The following is a 26,949-nucleotide window of genomic DNA, read 5'->3' as shown; positions in this document are numbered from 1 at the left end:
GATTCTGGTCTCAAGATAAGAACTAGAGCCAAACCATAATCTTGGGCTAACTATAGGTTATCACACTGCTAACAATCATGCACTCCTTCCCTACATCTTGCATACTGTATATCATAGTGTCACCTTAGCAACAATTACCTTGCTCATACTATCTTAAGAAATTTCCATGACATAAAACAGCCCAAGGAACATACACTTTGCTTATTAATAAAAAAGGACCCAACTGTGCACTTGTGCCAGGGTTTTTCAATCGGAACCGAAAGGGTTGTGCAAGCATGCCTAGAAGGTTCTATGCAATTCTACATACACAGGTTCATAGAAAAGTTTAAGCAACCCTGGGCAGATTATATTCAATGAAATTCTAAGGAATGAGTTTTCAAAAGCATATACGCGTGTAAAATACCATTTTACATATGCATATAGGCCTTTTGAAAATTACCCCAGGGTTGCATATGTAAAAGTATATACAGAAGCAATTTCATGCATGCTATTAGGTGTGCTTTGGAAGAGGCGTTCTGGACAATTCTGGGTGGAGTTAGAGTGGGAAAAACATTTACTTTTAAAAATCAAAATTATGGCTGAAGTCAGCATGTACAAAGTACAAGCATACTTAAGAACATAAGAAATTGCCATACTGGGTCAGACCAAGGGTCCATCAAGCTCAGCATCCTGTTTCCAACAGAGGCCAATCCAGGCTACAAGTACCTGGCAAGTACCCAAACACTAAATAGATCCCATGCTATTGATGCCAATAATAGCAGTAGCTATTCCCTAAGACAACTTGATTAATAGCAGCCCTAAGTGCTATGAACAGAAGCTGACATAACCTCTGCATGTATAAGTTAAACATAAGAAATAAAGATCTTTAAATACAAACAAATATTATTCTTAAATAAAAAAAAATGCTTGTAGGACCATCACATACTAAGCCTGTGGAATATAAACCCAAAGGCTCATCTAATGCTTTATAGGTCTATTTAATATAGTGTATGATTCTGCTGTGAAGAGTCCAATATTATTATGTTTTTAAATGTGAACTTCCCCAATCAGAAGATGAGATAAACATTCTGTATGTTACAAGCAAAAACTTAGCTTGTGGTGAGTCTCATAGTCCTCATTGTGCAGAATAAAGCCAGGGCCGATGCAAGGGTCTGTAGCACCCTAGGCAGAACAATGTAACACCACCCTCCCGCCCCACCCTAAGGTGAATGTGCCCCTTTGATAGTGGTAGATATATAGCCCTCTTACAGTTCTCTCTCTCTCAACCTAGCGAGTGGCTCTGTGACCTTGTCACCCCCTTCCTTTCACATTTTGAAATTGGCACCCTTGCATACCCAGGTGCCTCACCCACTAGGCAGTTGCCTAGTCCTGCCTAATTGTCATGCCGGCCCTGAATAAAGCCCCAAGTTGTTTTGTTTCCATTAGCCCTGCATCAGGGGGTATGTGCCGCGATTCTCCTGTATTGTTCAAATGGTCCTGCCCTTCTTTAGCATGTCTAGAATCTAATGCAGGGGGAACTTATCGAAACATGGCACTTATTCTGCACAATGAGGAATATGAGACTCGCCTCTGTTAGATGAACCTTGGGGTATATAAATCACAGGCTTAGTATGTGACGGTCCTATAAGCATTTTTTTTCAGATACTTGAAAAACTTTAATGATCCAAAGACAACGACAAACCTTTTCAGTCGGAAAAAAATCAGCAGAACCAGAGGTCACGAGCTGAGGCTCCAGGGAGGAAGACTAAGAACCAATGTCAGGAAGTATTTCTTCACGGAAAGGGTGGTGGATGCCTGGAATGCCCTTCCGGAGGAAGTGGTGAAGTCTAAAACTGTGAAAGACTTCAAAGGGGCGTGGGATAAACACTGTGGATCCATCAAGTCTAGTGGGCGTAAATATAGGGAGGCGGTAAAACACTGCACGGAGCGGCAGTAGCCACAGAGGCATTCACGGAGCGGGATGCCAGTGGTTTGTGTTCTACCTTCATGGAGCGGAAGGATGGAGGGCTGCCATCTCAAAAAAAAAACCCAAAACAAAAAACAAACAAACAAACAAAGCAGGGGTGGGTAAGAGTATGGGGCAGGGGTGTGGCCTGCTTGCTGCGGCGGTTGCTACCCCTGATTGAGCTGGATGTTCACTGGGATGCGGATACGGCGCTGCTCTCTACTTTGGTGGAGGGGTGGAAGGGAATTGGGGCCGGAGGGTGCTGGAAGCCAATAGTGATGGGTGGGAGGGAGAAAAAAAAGGGGGGGGGGGAAGATAAAAAAAAAAAATGGATAAACTGCGTAGCTTCCTGGGCAGACTGGATGGGCAGTTTGGTCTTCTTCTGCCGTCATTTCTATGTTTCTATAAGAATAATATTTGTTTGTATTTAGGGTTTTTTGTTTCATTCCCCTAGATCATCAAAATGCTATAAATACAGCTGAAATAGCACCCGCGATAAAAAAAAAAAAAAATGGGCATGGTTAGGCAAATTGAAGAGTTACCGCACTGCATGCACATTATCGCATTGCACAAATAGATATTTTATCGTGGGTCTGAACGCACAACCACAGATGTTATCACAGAGAGAGAGAGAGAGAGAAAGGGAGAGCCTCTGTATAGAGTCAATGTGCCATGCTATATCTCTCTCTCTCTCTATATATATATATATATATATATATATATATACACACACATCACTGTAAGAGGGGACACTTTCAACTCGGGGCGGGTTTGGGGGGGGGGGGGTTTACATACACAGGCAGAGTAGTTAACTGCAAATTTGATATGACTGATTAATTTTTATCATTTGAATCAATGAAAGGACCAACAAGAGGAGATGAGTTGTACAATGCACTAGAGACTGCTTTGCAGTTAATTCATCTGATTGTGAATGTAAAACCACCCCCAACCCGCCCAGAGTTGAAAGTGTCTCCCCATGCAGTGGTATAAAAAGGTGTTGTTATTTCTGACGTTAAATCCCGTGCTAGTGTGCATTACTCTACCGCATTCCATGCTAGAGGATCCTCATTTCCATAAACTCCTCCCACTTGCATACAAAATATAAAATTTGCATCTAGCACGCTTTGCGATATTAAGATCCCTAATGCATTTTGATGAATCACCTGGTTAGGTTGGTATTTTTCCGACACTTAGTTGGATTATCTCACATACAGGGTCATTTATCAAATTGCTGTAAGGCGTTTTCGCATGCATTAAGCCCCTTTAACGCATGTGAAAATGCCTTTAACGCCCGCGAAAGCACCATAACGCATGGTGCGATGCAAATCAGAAAAAGGGAGGAGTTTGGGGTGTGATTTGTGACTGAGTGGGCTGGGTTAACAATTTTGCAAAGCTGTATTGCACAGCTTTAACGCGTATTTTAACTACACCTTTTTCATTAGCATTAGGGATAGGGCTTTATCGCACTTTGCAATTTTTTTCTCAGATGCCGTTTTTTATCTCCTGAAGCCAGCTTAGCTGTCAGGGCCCTTCTACAACCACGGGAGGGGAGGGGGGGGGGGGGGCGGAAGAGAGAGAGAGAGATAACATCAAGCCTAGCTTTATGTTATCCAGGTAGAGAGTCCATCAAGCTAGGTTGAGAGATCATTGCACAAATCTCATCTTTGGGTGAATTTCCTCACTCCGAAGGTCATCAAATCTTCACAAGAGAGCACTGTTCTGTTCGTTCGTCTCATTTTGAATGTCAAAGTGACCCCTAAGCCCTACAATAATACCTAAACCTCACCTCAAGTTACTAGGTGGGCCTCCTATAGAGATATAAATACCTACCTAGGATGAGGGATTATGGCTAGGCGCTCTCTCTCTCTATTAGCTCAAATTGCGATAAACTGCTTATTACCATAAAACATGCCCTTTTTCCTATTGCATGCGATATTTAGTGCCATAGTTTCCAGGCCATCCAGGCCATAGCTTGTTATAGTTAAATGACATTTTTTTTCAATTCTGAATTCAAAATTGGTATTTATTTGCTGATTTTAACAGATTAAAAATAATACAAAAAAAGTGAAAAGGCACATGCAAAAGTTTGTATCCTTTCACTCTGTACTTTGTAGCCCCCTTCTTTGGCAGAAATAACAGCTTCCAAATATTTCTTTTAGCCAACAAGATTCTATTCTTCCTTTTGGAATTTCTTTCCATTCTTCCTTGCAGAACTCTTCTAGGTCTCCTTGCATGCACTCCCCACAGATTTTCAGTAATCTTCCTGCAGATTTTCCCACAGATTATCTTGAAGTCTGGGGACTATGAAGACCATTCCAAAACCATCATCCTTCTTTTCTATAGGTACTTCATGGTTGATTTTTGAGGTATGTTTCAGATCGTTATCTTGCTGAAATATTCAACCTCTTTTCAGTTTCAAATTCTTCACTGACTGTGGGACCTAAGCTTCTAAAATATGTTTCAAAAAGTTTCAGGCTTACCAAGATTTTGTTTTACATACTTTAAACAATGACTTTTATAATGGGGTTGTAGAAAAGTTTTCCTTTTACAACTGTCCATAGTAACATAGTAATGACAGCCGGAAAAGACTAAATGGTCCATCCAGTTTGCCCAGCAAGTTTCTTAGGGTAGTAAATGCCGCTCCATGTAGGTTGTCCCCAAGCCTTATTTATGTTAAGGGTAATAATATTTACAATCAAAACCAAGCAATTGTCAAACCCATAACAAAATTACTGCTAGCAATATTTTTATAGGGTGAGCAGCTTTCCTGATAATTCAGGCAGTGCTGCTTGAACGTGCTTTGCTTTTGGACTTGGCCATAGAAGCAGTCCAGTGCTTTATCCCTAATGTCTGTATATCAGTGCCTCGGACCATAAAATTCGGGGCCCAGCATTGGCTGCCTTTTGAATTCAATTCCCCCCCTTTTACCCCGCCATCAAAGCAGTGAGCAATGTTGCAGTTGTGCCACAAGCATCAAGATCTTCTGTTACGAGGGATAACTGCTGCTCCGTGCAGGTTATTCCCTTGCACCTTTTCTTTCATTTCTAAGCTCTAGACTTTAGGGATCCACAGTGTTTATCATATGCCTTTTGAATATTTTACCTTTTTCATTCTCACTACCTCTTCCGGGTTAGAAGTGTCAGAATATTTCTTCAACCATGGAATTGTCTTCACCTGACTAAATGAAGGCCTAACAAGTCAATCACCTTGTTGGGCCTTATTACTAACTTTTTAAAAAAAAGGAGTAAGCAGTCGACTGGAAGCGTGTCCAAACTTTTGCATATGCCATATTCATTTTTTTTATTATTTTCAATCTGTTAAAATCACCAAATAGTAATTTTGCATTAAAAATTGCAGAAAGTTGTCATGTTTATCTTTGTACCATGTAGAGGTTGTGTTAGCTTCTGTTCACTTAGGCCATGATTTTCAAAAGCATTTACATGTTTAAAACTGGAGATTTTACATGTGTAAATGCGCTTTACCCATGTAAGTGGGCTTTTGAAAATTGCTACAATACATGCCATTGAACTGTTCGTAGGATCTACCCACATTTAATTGCACTTACGCAGGAAATGGCTTTTGAAAATTGCTACGATATTGAAAATTCACCTGTTAGAGATTTAATGAAACATATAATTTGACTCAGGGCCTAAACCTTTGCATACAACTGTACATGGGAAAGGAGTAGGAAGTGAGAGATAGTGTTCCACAGAATCTCATAATATAACAGGGTTCCTTAACCTAAAAAATTGCTACCATTGCCATGTTCTGATCAGCCAACGCACCGTCTAATGTCTCTGTAAGGTGAAAAAGAGGTACAGTAATTTTGGAAACTTTGGGATTAACTGTCATGGAAGGCTTTCAGTCGAGTCTGACTGGTGTTTGTCTAGATAGCCAAGCTGATAATGGGAGGTAGCTGGTAATGACCTGCTTAAGGGATTACACAGCAATCTGGATATGCCAAGACCTTGGCCCCACACCTAGAAGTCACAACTGAAAGTCCAAGCTAAGGATGAACACAAATTTGAAGCTCAAGAGTGGATGATAAAAATGGTAAGAAGAGTGATGAGCTTTTCGGTTCTCAGGATAAGAATCAATGAAGGATAAATTTGTAGAGGTTCTTATGGATGCTTTTACTGTCAGTGTACATAATACATGTGCACATCTTTACTTAAAAGCTTCTTTGTGGTTTTAGTTTGATATTCTTTAATTTGAAACCAGGATAAACCTTCTCAAACAGGAAATGTTTCCAGCTACCCTTCATCAGGATTTAGGAAATAGATTTCTCTCTCTCTCTCTCTTTTTGAATACATTTTTTAACCAAAGCTATCTTTCTAAAAGTTTCCTTTCTGAAACGAATTCTGAAGAGGATGTAAAGCATCTCTTTCTTTCACAGGCCCAGAAACCCTCTTCAGAACTTTTAGAAGTTGGTTTGTGAAACACCTGCTGTATTCTCAAGATTAAAAAAACAGAACTCCTAGAGGGGGCATGAGTGGGAAGGAAAACTTGTAAGCCCCTGGCACTAAAGGGCAGAGAAGGTGACCAAATGACTCGGCTTTTTTTTTTTTTTTAAAGGCAGGCTGATCCAGTCCTGGTTTTAACCCCACTCTGCAGGAATGGACTTTCACTTCTGCTGTTCTTCGGGACATGCATGCAGCGTGATAATACTAGGACTGAATCAGCCTGTCCAGGAAACATGGAAGCAGCAGAGCCCAGCAGCTTAGTGTCAGACTGACTAACTTGTCCTTCTTTAATCCTAATATAAATACCAAAAAAGGATCTTAGTGTGATAGAAATTTTCACCCAATTCGTTTTGCTTTCCTTTGCCAGGGGAGTCACAAGGAGCACCCTTCCAGCAATTGTAGAAGGCAAACAGAAAGGGAGCAGGCAAACGATGGTTGAAAAGGCTGGTTTTCTGTTGTTGTCTGTGACTGACTGACTTATTTTCTTTAAAGCACGTAATCCTACAGTGCAGCACAGAATGAAGGAGAGCCTGTTAACTAAAAAAAAAAAAATATTCTGTTAGCCTGAATAAAATAGTTAGATGCAAGTGAGCTCTCCTACCACCTCAAAACCAAAACGCTCAAAAACGTTATCCCAGAAACATGCTGGTACAAAAGCACAAGAATCAATGACATACAATACACTGTATGGACTATTTTGAAGTTGCTTTACTTCATATCTCCACCAACCGTCAAAATGCATTCCAATCATAGCAAATAACTGGACTAATTATTATTAATACCTTAGTATTATTACCTAAATAGAACATGCAATATCCGTGCCAGTCAGGCAGTGGTGAGGTCTAAGCTTTATCCAACAGTAGCAGCCTGCGGGATCTCACTGCTGACATGGAAGCAATAGTTCTCCTGTCAGCATGCCCTGCCTCCAAGTAATTTGTAACTGTCTACAGATTTGGTGTGGATAATTCTCCAGCCTACTGCCACTGGGATTTTCTCATACCACTCATGTGGGGATATGACCCTGGAATAATAATAGGGTGAACTACATCAAAGCCCAGAGCTCTAGAACGAGTCGCCCACCTTTCCAAGGGCAAATCCTGTATCAGCTATTTTCTCTGGGAGGATCCCAAACAACTTTAAAAAAAATTTTTTTATTTAGATTTATATTCCACTTTTCACAGTGCTTCAAAGTGGATTACATTCAGATACTGTAGGTATTTCCCTATCCCCAGAGGGTTTACAATCTAAGTTTATACCTGAGGCAACAATAGAGGATAAAGTGACTTGCCCAAGGTCACAAGGAGCGACAGCGGGACTTGAAGAACCCTGGTCTTCTGGTTTATAGCCCACTGCTCTAACCACTAGGCTACTCCTCCACTCCATATTTCTCTAATTGGGAGGCAAATGGAAATGAGGCAAGTCTTGGCAAAGCTCCAGAAACAATGGCAACCAAAAGGAAAGACAGAAGTCAAGCAGGCTGGCAAAAGGTGTCGGTAAGGGAAAGGAGGGAGATGGCTGGAGATCATGTAGAGCATGAGGCAACTCAGCAGGCCGGGTGCGTCAAGAGGTTCTCACCTGCCGACAACTGCCATATTACTAGGTTACCGTGGTACTCTGTAATCAGCCCCCAAATTCTTGTTCTTTAGTCCTCCTTCCCTTAGACTGTCAGGAAGAGAACTTTTCAAGATTAATCTGCTGCAGTGGATGACTGTCCAGCACCCTGCACATGGACGGCAGTGTGTGCACATTTTCATGGGTCATCATGAAAACGTTTTCAGTGTTGTTTGGGCGATATTACAATAAGGCGGGTGATAAATAAAACAGATAATGATAAAGATAATGATGATGATAGTCTTAACTTTGGGCTGAATAAGCAGCTGGCTCTGTTTGTGCTGACAACCATACCTTCTTGCTGAATGATGAGAATGGGTCCAGACGCTCTTCATACTGAGATGAGTAACGGAGCTCTGTGTCATCACTGCTGCCACCCTGCAAGAGACAAACAGATGCTGTGACCTCCGTATCTGGGTTAGGACTGCAGTAATTAGTCATTCTGATGTAACCTGCCGAGAGCACAGATGCTCTAACTCACCACCAGGGAAGAAAAGCTACATGATACCTCTCAGAAACAAAAGGCAAGATGTACAGAGAGATTTTTAAAAATTTGTAACAGAATCCCCCAAGCCTGTATGGAAGTTAATTTCTATGCTTTGAAAACTGGAAAATTGCTGTAAAAATACAAAAGGAGAAAGTCATATGACATGGCATGAGCAAACAGGAAATGAGTAAGGAAGCAGAGGATTGAAGGTTCACAGTAAATTTAAGGCCCCTACCATATCCTTTGATGTTGTAATAGATGCAAATATTCCAAAAACACAATTCTTTCAGTTCCTATTTCCTCCTTGGGCCTGGCATTTTCCTCTAGCTACCATTCAGCCTCCAGCTCAATCAGAACTGGCCTATGTTGGGCTATGGCACATTGAGCCTTCTTTCTGATACTAGATATCACTGTTATAAGATGACTGGGACTCCCTGCCTCTGCAGCACCCCAGGAAGCAGCATCCCTGAAAGACCAAACCTGGGAATCAACCCAATGTCCTCTGCATAGCACTGTACAGCATCCCCATAGAGCCACCGGGCTGGCCTAACACCCACTCTTTAACTTGGTATCAATGAAATCACAACATAATCACTTGCGGTTCTTCAAAGGGAAGCAAAGAGAGCCTTCAACTTCTAATAAATCTTGGAAGTAATGACTGGAAAAAGGGAATCAATCTGAGGCTTTTGAGGCTCTCAAAAACAGCAAACAGGTTAAGGCTGAAACCCGGAGCTCTTGCCTCTTGGACAATCAATGCATTGATCAAGAATGGGATTGTTTTGTCAAGTAGCTTCAGCTGTATGTGCAGGCCTTGTTCACTCTCATCAAGGTTACTTTTTCTTCTGCTTCTATGATATTTTGCTGTAGTTCGTCATATTCACAATTTATACTTTCACTGGAGCCCTTGATTTCTCTAAACTCAGGTATAGTTCTCAATCTTACAATTTTCAGCTCCCTAGGCAGCTGGAGGTCAGACTCCAGTGCTTTCACATCACAAAGAAGAGAAGAAATTGGGCACAAGCTCCTAGTTACAGAGGCTCTCATATTATTCTTAGAATAATCTGTTAGCGTGTGCAAATGTTCAAAGTTTTGATCCTTCAATGCTATGAACTCTGATCTCCCTGCTTCTAGATGACACCATAGCTGGAATATCCCAATCAACATCCAGCAGACTGAAATCACCTAGCAATAGTACCTCCGCTTTCATAGCAATGTTTTGAATGTCTTCAGTCAAACCTCTATCCATTTCTTCTACCTGTGATGGAAGTCTGATTACTACACCACTATAAACAGATGTTTCATTCTCTCATTCCAGATTCAGCTGTTCTTTAATATTTTATATATTTTTATTTATTTATTTAAAAACTTTTCTATACCGTCGCTAAGTTATATACCATCGCAACGGTTTACAAATAGGCACATAGACTAAGGTAAGTAAATGTAGGATATCTTACATTCTAACAGGTGCCAATAAAGTTCGGTTACAATTTCATAAATAAAATCATTATTTGAGTAATGTTGGTCAAGTCCAGGTATATTATTGAGTTACTATCGCTTTGAAATATTACTTCTTAAAAGTAGGATTGATTAAATTCATTCTCATCTGCATTACCCTGTACTTTCATTCTCTACCCTCCACACTCTTTAGGGAAGGCTTTTTTAAAGAGCCATGTTTTTAGATTTTTCTTAAAAGTTTTGAGATTATTCTGTAATCTGAGTTCGGGTGGCATCGTGTTCCATAGTATGGGCCCAGCCAATGATAAAGCCCTTTCTCTCACTTGGATTAATTTTGCTGACTTTACTGAAGGGATTGTTAGTAGTGCTTTGTTTGCTGAGCGGAGGTTTCTTTGTGGAGTGGCGCTGTATATAATATACTATTTAATATTGGTTCATGTGTCTGCTAGCCCTTATTTTTTTGTGGGAGGATTTGCCATTCCTCTCATTAAACCTCTGGTATGCAATGCCAACTCCAGCTTTCAGCTTGGACATACATTGGATTTTGTGAGTTAAAAAGCGCAGCCACTGAGACTGGTTAAGGAGAAGGGCTCCCTCTACTGGGATGATGGGATTTTTAAGCATGAAAAGATAAAAGAGATTTTGTACATGTTATGATGGCCAAACACTTTCTACCCAAAATGAGGACAATTTTCAAAACAATTTATGTGGGTAAGACGTGTTTTCCTCATGTTAATTGGCTGCCCTCCCTCACTGTGGTTAAAAATGAGCATGTTTTAGCAGAGTCATAGCCAGAACTGTATTCTGGAGGGGGAGGAGGCCCACAGATAACATGGGTGAGCACTGGAGTCAGTCTTTATGGCAATGGCCTCTCCCTGCCCTGTCTCTGCTCTTTCTCACTCTCCCCTCTGTACTTAGTATAGCTACTTTATACAAGGGTTAAGCTCTCTGGCTGCTGAAGAGCAAATATGTAAATTGGCTTCCACCCAGCCCAGGCATTCCTGAACTTTTAAGGGGCTGAGAAGAGGGAGATAAATAATTACCTGACAAAAGAAAACAGAGGTCAATATTCAAAAGCCATTTAGATGGATAACTGAAAAGCTATCCGTCTAAATGGCTTACCCAGCTATATTCAGCCTTTATTTGACTAAATTCTAGCCGGCTAATAAGTTAGGTGGCTAGAATTTAGCTGGATAAATTGGGGGCGTTCTGGGGGCATAACTGGAGGAGTTGAGTTAGCTGGCTAAGTTAACCGGCTAACTCCAATATTCAGAGTTAGCCGGTTAACTTAGCTAAATCTGGTCAGGTCAAAGAGCTGTCCGAAAGTTAGCCAGCTATAGTTATCTGGCTAACTACTTAACATATCTGGCTATATTCAATTATGCAGCTGCACTACTGAATATGCCTCCAAAGCTAGCCAGTTAAGTTTATCCGGTTAACTTTGCTACTGGGGCTGTGTCTAAATATGGACCTCAGAAAGAGCTCACTCATTTCATAGCACAGGAGCTGGTACTCACTCTGCCAGGGTAACTCTGCAGGAACTTGATCTTCTCATACAGCTTGATGTTGTCAGCTCTCAGGTTGTCGAGCTCGCTCTGCAGGGCCTGCATGGTATGGTGCATCATGCGATTCTCCTGGGCAGAGGAGGGAAAGGACACTGTCAGGAGTGTATCACACTGCTCCCTTATACTAGCAGCCGAGGACATGACAGGCTGGGAGGTGTTTAACAGAAAGCAGGACACACTGTATCCTGGCCAGCGTTTTAAAAGTGCACCTCTGAAGTTATAATGCTCACAACTTATCATTTGCAAAGGTTGTGGCTCACACAGTATTCTTGCAACCCTGTAAACAGCTCTCCTAAGCCCCTGGGAGAAGCCTTCTTAGCAAGAGAGCTGCAAATTACCTCAAACTCACTGGATCCAAAGGCTGCCACACAATGCATTACATGCTGCAAGGGGGAGGGGTTGAATTGCAGGGAAACTCTTACAACTAAAAAAAGAAAAGAATTAACCTACGAGCAAAGTCTATAAGTGATGTAATGAGTAAAAATCAGTAAATACATGCATGGTTTTGCGCATCCCCAAGTACAGTATCTTGTGAGCCCCACAGCAGTGCTATGCAGAATACTCAGGTCTCTGCTTTTCCAGCTGTTAATATTACAAAGACAGTAGCCACGGCTCCTTCAGCAAAGGTAAGCCATATACTACATTCACAGTGGTATATTACTGGCCAGGCGGAGAATAGTGATGGAGGAGAGAGCTGTGCTCTGTCCTGTGAGCCACATGATGTTGCTGTGCTGCTTGGCAAATAGCTGGGAAGCAGGCAACAACATTGGGGAAATATGAATGATGGTTCTTTGGCTCTATTGCTTTGTGCTTCCTTGCCACAAGGCAACAGTGTAACATTAGAACTGGATGTACCACAACCAAGCAGTGAAGGACTGGTTGGAGCTTGCATATGGGGCTCAGGCTAGATCCATCTGCAACTGGAATGAAAGCAGGAAAAAAAGCAGCTCAGGAGGGAAGGGGCAGTAGTTCCATTTTATAATAAAAACACTGGGCATTTACATATTTACTAAATTTTCTATAGCAGATCACTGTGACCTAACAAATACTGAGCAGATAATTACTAAGAGATGGATTTTCAAAGTGAGCTAGCTGGCTAACTTTCTAACGGGTCAATACAGTAAGGGGTAATAGCACGTCGAAAACGCATGGCCAACCCCCCCCCCCCCCAAAAATAATAGTGCCCGCAACATGCAAATGCACGTTGATGCCTATTAGTTATTCTCGCGTGATCCAGAAAGCAAAATGTGCAGTGAAGCCGCACATTTTACTTTCAAAAATTAACGCCTGCCCAAAGGCTGGCGTTATTTTCTGCCGGCACCGGGGAAGTGTACAGAAAAGCAGAAAAAACTGCTAATATCACAGCGATATTAAGTCGGAGGCCCCAAAATTAAAAAAAAATTAAAAATGGCCCATGGCCCGTGCGTCAGAAGATGGACGCTCAATTATGCCGGCGTCCATTTTCCGACCCCATGGCTGTCAGCGAATTTGAGAACCGACGCTGGCAAAATTGAGCATCGGCTGTCAAATCCGCTAACAGCTGCTGCTCCTGTCAAAAAAGAGGCGCTAGGGACGCGCTAGTGTCCCTAGCGTCTCTTTTTACCGCAGGCCCTCATTTGCATACTAAATCGCGTGCACAGGAGAGCGGCCTGTGCGCGCGTTGGGAGAGCGGGCGCTAGCCTTGGAGCGCCGGCTCTCCCGTGGGTTTTACTGTATCGGCCTGTAAGTTAGCTGGTTAGAGCCAATATTTGACAATCTAACCATGTCAAGTGGTAAATATAGCTACCTAATGTCACTAGTAGGGATGGAGAAGGAAGTTAGCCAACTAGCACTAATTTTCATTAGTGGTCGGCCAAACCTAGACACAGCTATTACAGGCTTAAATTTAGCCAGCTGTTTTATCCTGGAACCTTTCCCCATTTTTAGTTATAACCTAGCTGGCTGGCTGAAATATAGCCTAAGATAGTCAGCTAAAATATAGCTGGCTGTCTACGCTGTTCTGCCCCATGCTGAAAATCGGCCCCATGAGACCCCACTTTCAGTTTGTGACAAGCATTGTGTGTTATAAAGAGGGAGTTCTGGGTCTAGTGAACCTTCCTGAATGCATTTGCACTGATTATTTGGGGGAGTCAGCGCCTCTGTGTGAAGACCGTACAAAAGGTGTTGGTTGAATGCATTCCTGGTAACACACCACTTCAAGCTCCTGATTTCTGGCACGGAAACGCTCCCTCTGGCTGGAGATGATGGAAAGAAGAGAATCCATTTGGCCTTCAGGGAGCGAACTGTTTGAAGACGGAGTGTGACCTAGAAACAAAAATCAAAGTTTCAGGAAATAAATTTCAAAAGGAGTGAAATGTTTTCAGTATTAGGAATGTAAAACACAATAGTAAACAAACCGCCATGTAACAAGAAAGACAATTTTAGACTAAGGCCTTTGGCCAGAGATGGGCCAACCTAGCCAAGCAGTCCACCTGGGCTTTAAGCCACAGCTAAGAAACAAAATGAAAAATCAACCACTTTCCAGATGTTTTGTGTAACTTGTTTTATCCTTTCTGCTTGTTCCGCCTCTTTTGGTTTTCTCTAAGTTCTGGTTTCACCTCTTCGTTCCTGGCCTGGGGCAGAGGGAACTGGTTTGGTTCATTTCTGCCTTAGCACCTGAAGATGAGCTGAAAGAGCCAGGTGCCAGGTTCAAGCCTGCTGAGGCCTTCCATCATCACCATTATTTATGGCACGCTTTTCCAACTGGGGCGCTCCACGGGCGTTACAAAGAAAGATTTTTATATACGGTACAACACAGTGGGTTGCACAAATGAGTACAGTAGGCATATTAAATAGGGGGTGGAGGATCAGAACAGTTAGGGGCATTGACAATACAGAAGTTGGAATATACTGTAAATCAAATAAATAAAGAATAAATAATTATTAGTTGGAGTCAATGTACCTCTCTAGTATTGGCTGTTTTCACTAGAGCAGTATTTCTTACATCCTGTCCTTGAGAAACTGAGACGGTGCTGGTTTACTGGGTAACTAAATATGCAAATTAACCTTGGTCTTAGATCAAATGCATATAAAAAAAATATATGTTCTATCACATAACTTTCAGAACAGGTAGCAGTTCTTGCTTCATTAAGACATTGGCAACGCACCACTACTCACGAGGAATGGCAAGGAGAAAGGGGGAAAAACCCCCTCCCCTAAAATCAGAGTTTGCAGCTACTAGACATATTTCCATAAAGACCATTTGTAGTGGTTTATCATTTTAATTTTCATCTGACATATGCCGAGACTGCACTGTGCATCATTCAGAATCCAGTCTACAACCCCTGGCACCACCTTCTCTATGAGAGAAAGTCTCCAGTTACAGCTGGAAATAAAACCCCACGGGTCATCTGGCCAGCAGTCTCAGCCTGCTCTAAACTTCCTTCTCTTACAGATCAATGCAATCAAGTGCCTGTTTTTTTTTTTTACCACGCACACATTCACCTCTCTTGGGTGCTGCTGTGCTAAAAAGGACATGCTAGGGACAAATTGTGTGTCCTTAGGGTGTCCATGGCATTGGGTGCCCAGGAGACATGGCTGGTGTGGGTTAGGAAAACAGACGCTCAATTTTATAAGCATTTTGTTTTCCTAACCTGACCATCATCAAGACTTTTTTTCTCTTTCATGTTGCTGCTTTCTGTGGTTTCTCCTACTTAGTCTTATGACGATATTAAGTCAGAGGAACCACAGAAAAGCAGTATTTTCTGTTTTTCTGTTTAGAGCTTGGGGTGCCTCAAGATTTAATTTTTGAGGGTTAAAATGTGTGTGTCGGGCGCACAATGATTTTTTTTACATCGGGATACTAGCTAATAGCCTCATTAACCTGGCATTTACATGTGATGAGCGCTATTAGCTAAGTGATAGTTTGGACGCGTTAATCCTCTTATTGCATCAGGGGTTACTGGACACGCGTCCAACCGCGGGTTAACTTGTGTGCTAGCCTGAGTGCACAATTCTGTATCGGCCTGTTAGTGAAGCTGCTGTAAGAGCTACTGTACCATTATTTAGAGCTTTTCAACACATATAAAAAGCATTCAGATGCTGGTTCAATCCATCTGTTGCCATAATAGCTTGTCCTATCATGTCCAAATAGGGAGGGGGCAGGGAGGGGAAGGACCACCACAGCTCCTACACAGTGTGCTGTAGAAAATGATCGGCACCTTATGAGGATAATGTTAAAAAGTGCTTGAAAATTCATGCAGATGTAGAGTTTTCACATTTCTCCATGTTTACATATACACATATATGTCTCGTAATGCAAGGCGAGTCACTACATATACAGAAATCACGCCACACTATACAAACCTGATAGTGCAGATTCATCAGTTTCAGCAGAACTAGGACTCAACCTGGAGTTATTTCAGATAAATTATTATGGTTTAATTTGTCTAACTGGTTAACCTGAAGCAGGTTTATGCCAAAGGCTGGCACTTCTGGGAGCAAAAGAGAGAGAAAAAAAATAAATATATATATATATAAAATCGGGTAGGGTAAGTTGGGCGATGAACTGAGGTGCCATTTGAAACAAACTCTAGTGTGCGGTGGCAGAGAGGGGACATTTTTGGCTGCTGGCAGAAAAAGAGGGGGTGAGCCAGAGATGCCCCAGCATGCAACAAGGTCTTCCTTGTCTGAATTTTCAAGAAAGCTCCTCACCCAGTAAAAATGTTGCTACCAGTAATTTTTTTAATGGGTTTGTCAGTTGCTGGGTTTTGATCTCAAATATTACTACCCTATTCATAAGGCTTGGGTATAGAAACACAGAAATGACAGCAGAAAAGGACCAAATGGTCCATCCAGTCTACCCAGCAATCATTTGGTAGTATCTGCTTTGCCATGTAGGTTACCCCATGCTTATCTGTTTCGCAAACCATAAAAGTCAGGGCCCTCATTGGCTGCTGTTTGAATCAAATTTCTGGACCCCCCTGTGTTTATCAGATTCCCACACTAGCCCTCGTTGATTACTGTTGAATCCAATTCCCTGTTAAACATTGCTCTCTGCTTCAACAGCAAAGCTGAGTTGCATCAAAGTATCAGCCTTATGGTTAAGGGTAGTAACCGCTGCGTCAGCAAGTTACCCCCATACTTGTTTCCCAGACCGTAAAAGTTGGGGCCCTCGGTTGCTGAATGAATCCAGTTCCCTTTTTTCTCCCCATCGTTAAAGCAGAGAGCAATGATGGAGTTGCATCAATAGTATTAATGCTTATTGGTTTAGGGTAGTAACCACCACACCAGCAAGTTAACTCCATGCACTCTTTTCTTCATTTCCATCCTTTAGCCTTTAGGGATCCACAATGTTTATCCCATGCCCTTTTGAATTCTTTCATTCTTTCGGTTTTCACCATCTCTTCCAGAAGGGCATTCCAGGCATCCACCACCCTCTCCGTGAAGAAATATTTTCTGACGTTGGTTCTGAGGTGTCCTCCTTGGAGTTTCATTTCGTGACTCCTAGTTCTACTGATTTCCTGAAAAGGTTTGATGTCTGCACATCATTAAATCCTTTTAGGTATCTGAAGGTCTGTATCATATCACTCCTGCGCCTCCTCTCTTCCAGGGTAAACATATTCATATTCTTCAGTCTCTCCTCATAGGTTTTCTGATACTGACTCCACACCATTTTGGTCGCCTTCTCTGGACCTCCTCCATCCTGTCTCAATCCTTTTTGAGATATGGGCTCCAGAACTGAACACAGTACTCCAGGTGAGGCCTCACCAAGGACCGGTACAAGGGCATCACCACCTCCATTTTGCTACTGGTTATTCCTCTCTCTAAGCAGCCCAGCATTCCTCTGGCTTTAGCTATCACCTTGTCACACTGCATAGCCATCTTCAGGATTGCCAGACAATATCACCCCAAGATCCCACTCGTGGTGTGTGCACATCAGCCCCCCCCCCCCCCCAAATCTCATATCGCTCTTTTGTATTACCACATCCCAGATGCATGACTCTGCACTTCTTGGCATTGAATCCTAGCTGCCAAATCTTTGACCACTCTTCAAGCCTTTGTAATCACTTTTCATTCTCTCTACTCCTTCAGGCATGTCCATTCTGTTGCAGATCTTGGTACCATCTGCAAATAGACAAACTTTACTTTCTATCCCTTCCGCAATGTCACTCACAAAGATATTGAATAGAACTGGTCCCAATACCTATCCTTGTGGCACTCTCTTCAGAGTAGGTTCCATTTACCATTATACGCTGTCTATCAGTCAACCAGTTTGTAATCCACGTCCCTACCTTGGTGTTCACTCCAAAGCTTCCCAATTTGTTCCCATGCCTCTATGTGGAACGGTATCAAAAGCTTTGCTGAAATCCAAATCGGTTATTTACTCATTCAGATAATAGAAAGACTAGGGGGCACTCCATGAAGTTTGCATGTGGCACATTTAAAACTAATTGGAGAAAGTTCTTTTTCACTCAACGCACAATTAAACTCTGGAATTTGTTGCCAGAGGATGTGGTTAGTGCAGTTAGTGTAGCTGTGTTTAAAAAAGGGTTGGATAAGTTCTTGGAGAAGTCCATTACCTGCTATTAATTAAGTTGACTTAGAAAATAGCCACTGCTATTACTAGCAACAATAAAATGGAATAGACTTAGTTTTTGGGTACTTGCCATGTTCTTATGGCCTGGATTGGCCACTGTTGGAAACAGGATGCTGGGCTTGATGGACCCTTGGTCTGACCCAGTATGGCATGTTCTTATGATTACATCGAGTACTCTTCCTCGATCCAATTCTCTAGTCACACAATCAAAAAAAAATCAATCAGATTTGTCTGACAGGATCTTCTTCTGGTGAATTCATGCTGCCTCAAGTGCAGCAATTTACTAGATTGTAGATAGTTCAATATCTTTTCTTTCAGCAGCGTCTCCATTAATTTTCCCACTACTGAAGTGAGGCTAACTGGCCTGTAGTTTCCAGCCGCCTCTCTGCTACCACGCTTATGAAGTGGGACCACAACCACTCTTCTCCAATCTCACGGTACCACTCCCATTTCCAGGGATCAATTGAACAGGTCACTCAGCGGACCCGCCAGGACAGCTCTGAGTTCTCTTAGTATCCTGGGATGTACTTCATCCGGCCCCATGGACTTGTCCACATTCAGTTTTCCTAGCTCTTCCCATACATACTCTTCTGTAAAAGGAGTTGGGTCTAGCTCATTCCCTTCTACGGTCTTGCCAACCATCAACGTTCCTTCTCCAGAGACTTGTTTAGTGAACATAGAACTGAAGTATTTGTTTAATATGTCTGCCATTTCCTTGTCTGTCTTGGCACATTGCTCCTCATCACCTTTCAGTTTCACTATACTATTTCAGGGTTTCCTTCTTTCTCTTATATATCTGAAAAATGATTTGTTACCTCTCTTTCTCTCTTGAGCAATCCTTTCTTCCACTTGACCTGCTTTTCTGATTTCTTTGTCTCCCTCATTTTCACCAGGTATTGTTCCCAGTGTTCCTCTTTTTGGGATCCTTTATACTTCCTGAACACTTATTTTTTTTGCTTTTATTTTTTGCAGTCACCTCCTTTGAGGATCAAATTGGTTTCTTTTTCCTTGAACTTTTGTTTACTTTTTTTTAACATATAGATTTGTTGCCTTTAAGAACATAAGAAATTACCATGCTGGGTCAGACCAAGGGTCCATCAAGCCCAGCATCCTGTTTCCAACAGAGGCCAAAACCAGGCCACAAGAACCTGGCAATTACCCAAACACTAAGATCCCTTGCTACTGATGCAATTAATAGCAGTGGCTATTCTCTAAGTAAAATTGATTAATAGCCATTAATGGACTTCTCCTCCAAGAACTTATCCAAACCTTTTTTGAACCCAGCTACACTAACTGCACTAACCACATCCTCTGGCAACAAATTCCTGAGTTTTATTGTGCGTTGAGTGAAAAAGAATTTTCTCCGATTTGTCTTAAATGTGCTACTTGCTAACTTCATGGAATGAAGTCACATCTACTCGTTCAAGACCTCTCATGATCTTAAAGACCTCTATCATATCCCCCCTCAGCCGTCTCTTCTCCAAGCTGAACAGCCCTAACCTCTTCACCCTTTCCTCATAGGGGAGCTATTCCATCCCCTAAGTAATAGTTCTTTTTAATTTAGCCTGCTGTTGTCCCACCTCTCCCAATCTTCTAGTTCTTCCTCCAGGTACATCCCCATTTTGTCAAAGTCTATATATTTGAAATTCAAAACTCGGGGTTTCGTGTGAATTCTTTGTATCTTATTTGCAATATCAAACCACATTATCTGATGATCACTTGTTCTCAGGTGGGCACATGTCTGGACATTATCCCCATTTGTGAACACTAGATCCAGGATTACACTGCCTCCTCATGAGATCCATTACCATTTGTTTGAGCATAGCCCCTTGTAGGGCATTCACTATCTTTCTACTTGTCGTAGATTCAGCAGAAGGGATACTCCAATCTACATCTGGCAGATTAAAATCTACTCATTTCTTTCCCATCTTTTCGATGTCTTCAATCAGATCTCTGTCCAGCACTTCTGTCTGAATTAGAGGCCTATATACCTCATTGATGTAAATGGAAGCATCATCATCTTTTTTTAGGCTAGCCCATGTCCCTTGCATTTCAATTTTTTGGATATTGCTTCTGACATAAAGAGTTACTCCTCCTCCTCCTTTCCTGTCCTCCCTTAAATTATAGCCAGGGATGGCTATATCCCAGTCATATGACTCTGTAAACCATGTTTCTGTAACAGCAACAACGTCCAGATCCACTTCTACCATTAGAGTCTGCAGGTCTGGGATTTTATTACCCAGACTACAAGCATTTGTGCTCATAGCTTTTCAGCTTCTCTCCTTCAGGTTATTGCTCTTCTTGTACTTCTTCTGTGACTTGTTCAGCTGACTTTTGTTATCCCCTTCACCCATTTCTTTGAGATTTGGAGAGTGACATTCCAATCTCCTTCTGCCACCCTCGTCCTCTAGTTTAAATGCCTAATGGAATAGGATTTGAATATATCACTTAGGATCTTTTTTCCTGACACAGACAGAAGTAAGCCATCTTTGACATAGAGCCTTTTACTGTTCCATACATGGCCCCAGCCCCCAATATATCCAAACCTTTCTTCCTTACATCAAGTTTTGAGCCATGCATTGAAGTTATCTAAATGGCTTAGCCTCTCTTTCCCCTTTCCATGAATAGGTAACACTTCTGAAAAGGCAATAGTCTGCCATGTGACTAATCTGTTTTCCCAGAGTTTGGAAATCTCTCTGTACCACTTGGATGTTGTTTGTAGCAAGGTCACTGGTTCCCAGATGTATGATAATATCAACTACAGAGTCCTTACTTTCTTCAATTGCACTATCTGAATAGCATTTCTACCAGCTGATGAACCTGGAAGGCTTTTAACTATAGTGTTTCCCCTGAAAAGAGTGCCCAAATTAGTGCCTTTGATGACTGAGTCACCCAGCACAATGAGCTTTTTTATGGTTATTGGTTGTATTATGGAATTTCTGTGTGCATTGGGTTTCTTCTTTCCTTTTAGATACCACTTCAATTTTCATCGCTAGAGCTCCTTCATTATCTAATACAGAGAAGGCATTTTGTATTTGTGTCACTTGAGAGAGTGGGAGTCTCTGCATCACAGGTCTTATATTCTACCAGAGCCCACTGTAATCCATTTGTTCTTGGGTTTCTGTATGTTCTGTATAAATGTTTTTGGAGGGGAGGGGGGACATGTGAGCTGCACAATTGTGAAGAATGGGTGTCTTTGAGTCACCGGTCTTATCCTACTTCAGCCCACTGTAAACCATTTACCAGTTGCTACCCTTAAGAGAAACATGGGATAACCTGCATGGCATGGCAGATACTAATAGAAATTTGCTGGGCAGACTGGATGGACCACTTGGTCCTTTTCTGCTGTCAATACTATTTCACTATGAAATTATTTTTTATGGATATGTCATTTTAAATTATTATTTTTTTACTAATAGTAGGCATCCCTGACTGAAATTATCATATCACATAGGTCAAATGACCAGCTATAAGGCAGTAACCACTTTTGCTTACTGCACACCTGGGCTAGGACTGACCAGTCGCACTGCCTGAATCTATGAATTCTTTCATAAGAAATACCTCACAGCCTATAAATTGTGTCCTTGGAATATTATGTGGTGCAAGTCAAGTCATTCTCATTTTATGACTCTGTCTTAGCCTTGGGCACTGGATCATTACAGAGGTGATTTTCTGAAGGAATAATTGAACTACCAGTAGAGCCTCTTACCATAAAAAAGAGCTGTGGCCTCCTTGATGGGCTCAGGAATTGTCTCCAGATTGTTGACAGCAGCTCCCTGGGTTAGAAATTAGAAGTGAATAAAGTCCTTCAAATATTTACAGCTCAAATCTCAAGACAGATAAGATTAGATAGAGCCACCTATAAGAAATCTAGTAAGACCTCATTTTTATCAAATGACTTCTATCAATCTGTGCATACGATTCACTGTAAACATCTCTCAATATAATTACCTCTGCATCAGGGCGTTGGACTGAAGACATAGATTGGATGGTGCTAAGATCATGTTCCAGTTTAGTAATTAATTCCTTTTGGTTGGCCACAGTAGCAACAGCTTCAGTAAACTGGATCTGAAGATCAGAACTGCGAGCTAGGGAAGAAAAACCAGTAGCAGATTCAGTAACCTGGATCTGTAGCTCAGGGCTGTGAACTAAAGAAAAAGCCAAGCCAGCACAGAAAGCTCTTTGCTCTTTTTTGTATGAATTGATTGGCAGTGTTTGCCTGGTCAGCTCTTCTTCTAAGATGATAGTAGCATGCTCTGAAAACAAATAATATTAGGCCACAGGAGCCACACATTGTGAAACTACTGAACTCCAATGTCTTCTCCTCAAACCAGCTTTATAGTTCCTACTTTATGAACTTCTTAATGTTCTGCTGCCTATAAAATAATCTGTGTTCTCAAACTGACCATTTCAGTCCATCTCTGCTGGCTGATGAATCTATCAGGGATAGTTCTGAAATGCTGTGAGTTCTCTCTTCACCCCTCTATAAGATGATGAGAAAGAAACCCTAATTTTTGAGAATGGGGAAGCACTTGCATGGCAAGAAGTGAACCAGACCACATCAGCTTTTTCTGTACAATGTATTTCAGACTACCCCAAATTTCGGATCTATATAGACACACATTCAGTGTATATATCTGTATCTATACACACACACAAATGCTTCCTAGGTATCCATTACACTGCACCAGATACATGAGAATATTGATATTTCCTGTCTCCAGATTTATGGAAGTGCTGCAGTCTTTCTGATTGAAGCTAATGAAATCTACAGGCATTTTATTAAATCACTGAAAAAAGCCTGGCAATCAAACCCCAGAGATGGAGAATACTGAATTAGCACTAGGACTGTGATGCACAGACTCTTGTCTGCAGAGATTTACAGGAGTACTTCTGAAGTTAAGGAGCTGTGTGTGAAGGTTTTGCCTATAACGGTATTCTATCAGAAGGTACCTCTGTGTAGAACAGCTCTTAGAAAACCTTCTCCCAAGGTGTGCGCCTCAGGTTCAGCACAGCTAAGAGTGACAGTTGTCCCTGTTATGCTTGGCCAGGGAGTTCTCAGCTCAGGTCTGTGAGTGCCACAAACAAATTTGTTTTTCAGGATATCAAAAAATTCATTGGATGCATTTGCATAAATCAGGACTAAGAACAATGACTAGCTTGATTATCCCGAAAACCAGAACTCTTGGCAGCCCTCAAGGACCAACCCGATAACCCCTGTGCTAAACTTTCAACTTATGTCCAAGTATTGTTTGTACACTTGCTCATCTGCTTAGCAAATCTCTGCTATTCAACTATTCTTGCAGGTTGCAGGGGTGTCATTAGCTATAAGCACGTGACCCATGTTTTGAGTCTCTTCCTCTCCGCGTTGAGCCTCCACTTCTTCAGCCACTGGCAGAGCCCATCCTGCCAGCAGCCAAAGAAGAGAGAATGCATATCTGTGTGTTTTTGTGTGAGGGATTGTGTGAGAAGGGTCGTGTGTGTGTGTGTGTGAATGAGCATGTGTGAGTATGAACATGAGTGTATTAGCATTACATGATAGAGAGAGAACATTTTTTGCATTCCCTTCCCCTATTAATCCACAACAATCTGAAGGTGACTGGAGAGTGGAGTATTTTTTTTTAAATTCATATTTTAATTATTGGGTGTTATTTCATTTGTCTGTTTGGAAATATTTTATTTGCCTGTGGTAAATTGAAAACATGTTAATGAGTTTTAATTATTAAATGTTCAATTGTTTTGAAATGTTTATTCTTTTTAGTAGTATGGCTTTACTGTTATGGCTGATGTTTCATATTTCTTAATTTTGTTGTTTGATGTTTTATGAGTCATGGTCATGTTTTTGTTTTTCCATTGTTGCCCTACAAACAGATTATAGCTTGTTGTGGTTTCCAGTTCAATTTTTGTCTGCATGTTTCTATTTATACTTTGTGGTCTCTTTATCCTGTATTTGCTGAGGGTCTGTCTACATTTTGCATGTGTGACCGAAGTAAGGTATTCTCTAGCAAATAGTTTCTGTGCAGCCTGGCCTCTTCAGTTTCACTAATAGGAAGTATATTGGTGTCTTAGGACCTGGTGCAGTATTTGCAGTGCTGCATTTTCATGGGTAGAGTTATGTTTGAGTCTGGCAATTAGTGTTATTATATGACAGGTTTGCTATAGGTTCTGAGTACATTTTTTGCAGGGTTTTGAATTATTACACAATGTTCTTGGGTAGTAGAGGGAGTTTTGCTATTACTGAGGTGACACCAGAATTTGAATATTATTTTTCTATGGTGAGTGGAAAGAGGAAATGTTTTAGTTTTGCTCTGCACCCTTTGTTGGGGGAGGTTTTGTGAATGTGGATGTTGCAGAACTTAAGGTGCAGGGTTTATATTGGGATTCTGTCATATCCTGTATATATCCCAGACTTCTCTCCCATCTAGAACAATTTTTATTGTGGATACTATCACATAATTTTAGTGGTGGTATAATACATGGCCAGGGGTTTCTTTATTGCATAGAAGGTCCTTCTGTCTAGAGATGCCACTGACATGCATGCCCATGTCAATGGTGCCAAATGTTGCGGTGCCTCCTCCTTTATGATTGAAGGCGTCCAGTCTTTGCACATACAGAGTTTGATAGGAGACAGGTGTGGAGAGCACTATAGGAACCCCCCCACCCCCATGACTGAACTACCAGGGAGGTTTCCCTGTAAAGCAAAATTGCTTTCCTTGTAATAGGTGTTATCCCAGGACAGCAGGATGCAGTCCTCACATATGGGTGACATCAGTAATGGAGCCCTATATACGGAAAAACTTCTCTCGAAGTTTCTATGAAACTTTTGACTGGCACCAGAGTGTCTACTGAGCATGCCCAGCATGCCATGATATTCCCTGCACCAGGGGTCTCCCTTCAGTCTGTTTTGTAGCAATTAGCGTTAGCCAAAAATAAAATAATAAAAGGTATGGGACCCAACTCCGCGGGGTGGCAGGTGGGTTTCGGGAGGACTACATCCTGCTGTCCTGGGATAACACCTATTACAAGGTAAGCAATTTTGCTTTATCCCAGGACAAGCAGGATGCTAGTCCTCACATATGGGTGATTAGCAAGCTAGAGGCTGAGTCATTTGGGATTGAGGCAACAGTGAAGTATTGTTGTTGAAATGGATCAGCCGACGATCACAGCAGGTTGGATGTAGAAGGAGTTGGGGTTATACTGGAAATAAGTTCTTTAAGACAGATTGTCCATATGCTGAATCTTGTCGTCCTTCTTTGTCTAAACAATAGTGAGCTGCAAAGGTGTGAAGAGAACTCCATGTTGCTGCTTTACAAATGTCCAGAATAGGTACAGAGCGAAGGTGTGCTACTGAGGTTGACATCGCTCTGACTGAATATGCTTTTACTCGCCCTTGAAGAGTAAGGCCTGCTTTTTCATAACAAAACTGTATGCAATCTGCTAGCCAGTTGGACAAAGTATGTTTACTCACTGCTTTACCTGGTTTGTTTGGATCATAAGATACAAATAGTTGACTGGATTTCCTTTGGACTGCTGTGCGGTTTAAGTAGAAGGATAGTGCACGTTTACAGTCCAAGGTATGTAAGGCTCTTTCTCCCTGGTGAGAGTGAGGTCTTGGAAAGAATGTTGGTAAAACTATAGATTGGTTCAGGTGGAATTCCGTGACTACTTTTGGAAGGAATTTTGGATGAGTACGGAGGACCACCCTGTCAGGTAGGAACTTTGTAAAAGGTTCGTATGTGACAAGTGCTTGTAGTTCACTGACTCTTCTAGCTGATGTAATGGCTATGAGGAATACAGTTTTCCATGTAAGAAATTTAAGGTCACATGTGTCTATGGGTTCGAATGGGGAACGCATGAGCCTGGATAATACTACGTTTAGGTCCCATTGTATGCTAGGGGAATGAATTGGAGGTTTAAGGTAAGTTAAACCCTTCATAAATCTACTGACGAGAGGTTGTGTAGAGATAGGTGCATCTCCCATCTTGTTATGGTAAGCAGAGATTGCACTCAAGTGAACTCTTACAGATGACGTCCGAAGACCAGAGTCTGAAAGATGGTACAGGTAATCTAGTAGTGAGGTAGTGGGGCAAGTGAAAGGATCTAAAGATTTCTGAGTGCACCACAAAGTAAACAGTTTCCATTTATAGGAATAATTCTTTCTAGTGGAAGGTTTACGTGAAGCTATCAGCACTTGAGATATAGTGGTTGAAAGGTTGAGTGGTTGTAAGATCAAGCTTTCAACATCCATGCTGTCAGGGATAGGGATTGAAGGTTGGGATGGCGCAACCGACCCTGATCCTGAGTTATGAGAGTGGGAGCTACTCCCAGACGAATGGGATCCCGGACTGAGAGGTCTAGCAGTGTGGGGAAACCATACTTGTCGAGGCCAGTATGGGGCTATGAGTATCATGGTCCCTTTGTCCTGTTGCAGCTTCACTAGAGTTTTGGTTATCAGTGGTATCTGTGGATACGCATATAACAGGCCTGAGTTCCAATGGCGAGCAAAGGCGTCCTTTGGTAGGTTGTTCTCCTGTTGTAATAGGGAGCAGTAATTGTTCACTTTGTAGTTCAGATGGGATGCAAAGAGATCTATTGTTGGTTGACCCCAGCGTTGGAAGATCTTGGTTGCTATCGTTGGATCCAAGGACCACTTGTGTGGTTGGAACGGACGACTGAGGCGATCGGCTATTATGTTGCGGATGCCTGCCAGGTAAGTGGCTCGTAGAAGAATTGAGTGTGCTAGGGCCCAGTCCCAAATCTGAGCTGCTTCTTGGCAAAGGAGGTAGGAACCTGTTCCTCCTTGTTTGTTGATGTACCACATGGCTACTGTATTGTCTGTCTGAATC

General features: G+C 41.8%; 1 protein-coding gene across 3 annotated transcripts in view; it reads right to left on the bottom strand.

Annotated features, from left to right (window-relative positions):
• The window catches only part of CUX1 (cut like homeobox 1), a 1,076,531-nt gene that overhangs the window by 48,469 nt on the left and 1,001,113 nt on the right, over positions 1-26,949 (bottom strand). For all 3 annotated transcript variants that reach the window (XM_029612604.1, XM_029612606.1, XM_029612605.1), the window contains 5 exons: positions 22,055-22,191; positions 21,813-21,879; positions 13,718-13,830; positions 11,479-11,595; positions 8,314-8,397 (listed from right to left, as the gene is read on the bottom strand). In XM_029612604.1, coding sequence (XP_029468464.1) covers positions 8,314-8,397; positions 11,479-11,595; positions 13,718-13,830; positions 21,813-21,879; positions 22,055-22,191 — 518 coding nt within the window. The remainder of the gene's footprint in view (positions 1-8,313; positions 8,398-11,478; positions 11,596-13,717; positions 13,831-21,812; positions 21,880-22,054; positions 22,192-26,949) is intronic.

The sequence above is a fragment of the Rhinatrema bivittatum genome, chromosome 8, assembly GCF_901001135.1.
Source record: "Rhinatrema bivittatum chromosome 8, aRhiBiv1.1, whole genome shotgun sequence".
Taxonomy (NCBI): domain Eukaryota; kingdom Metazoa; phylum Chordata; class Amphibia; order Gymnophiona; family Rhinatrematidae; genus Rhinatrema; species Rhinatrema bivittatum.
This window is presented reverse-complemented; position numbering and strand designations above follow the sequence as displayed.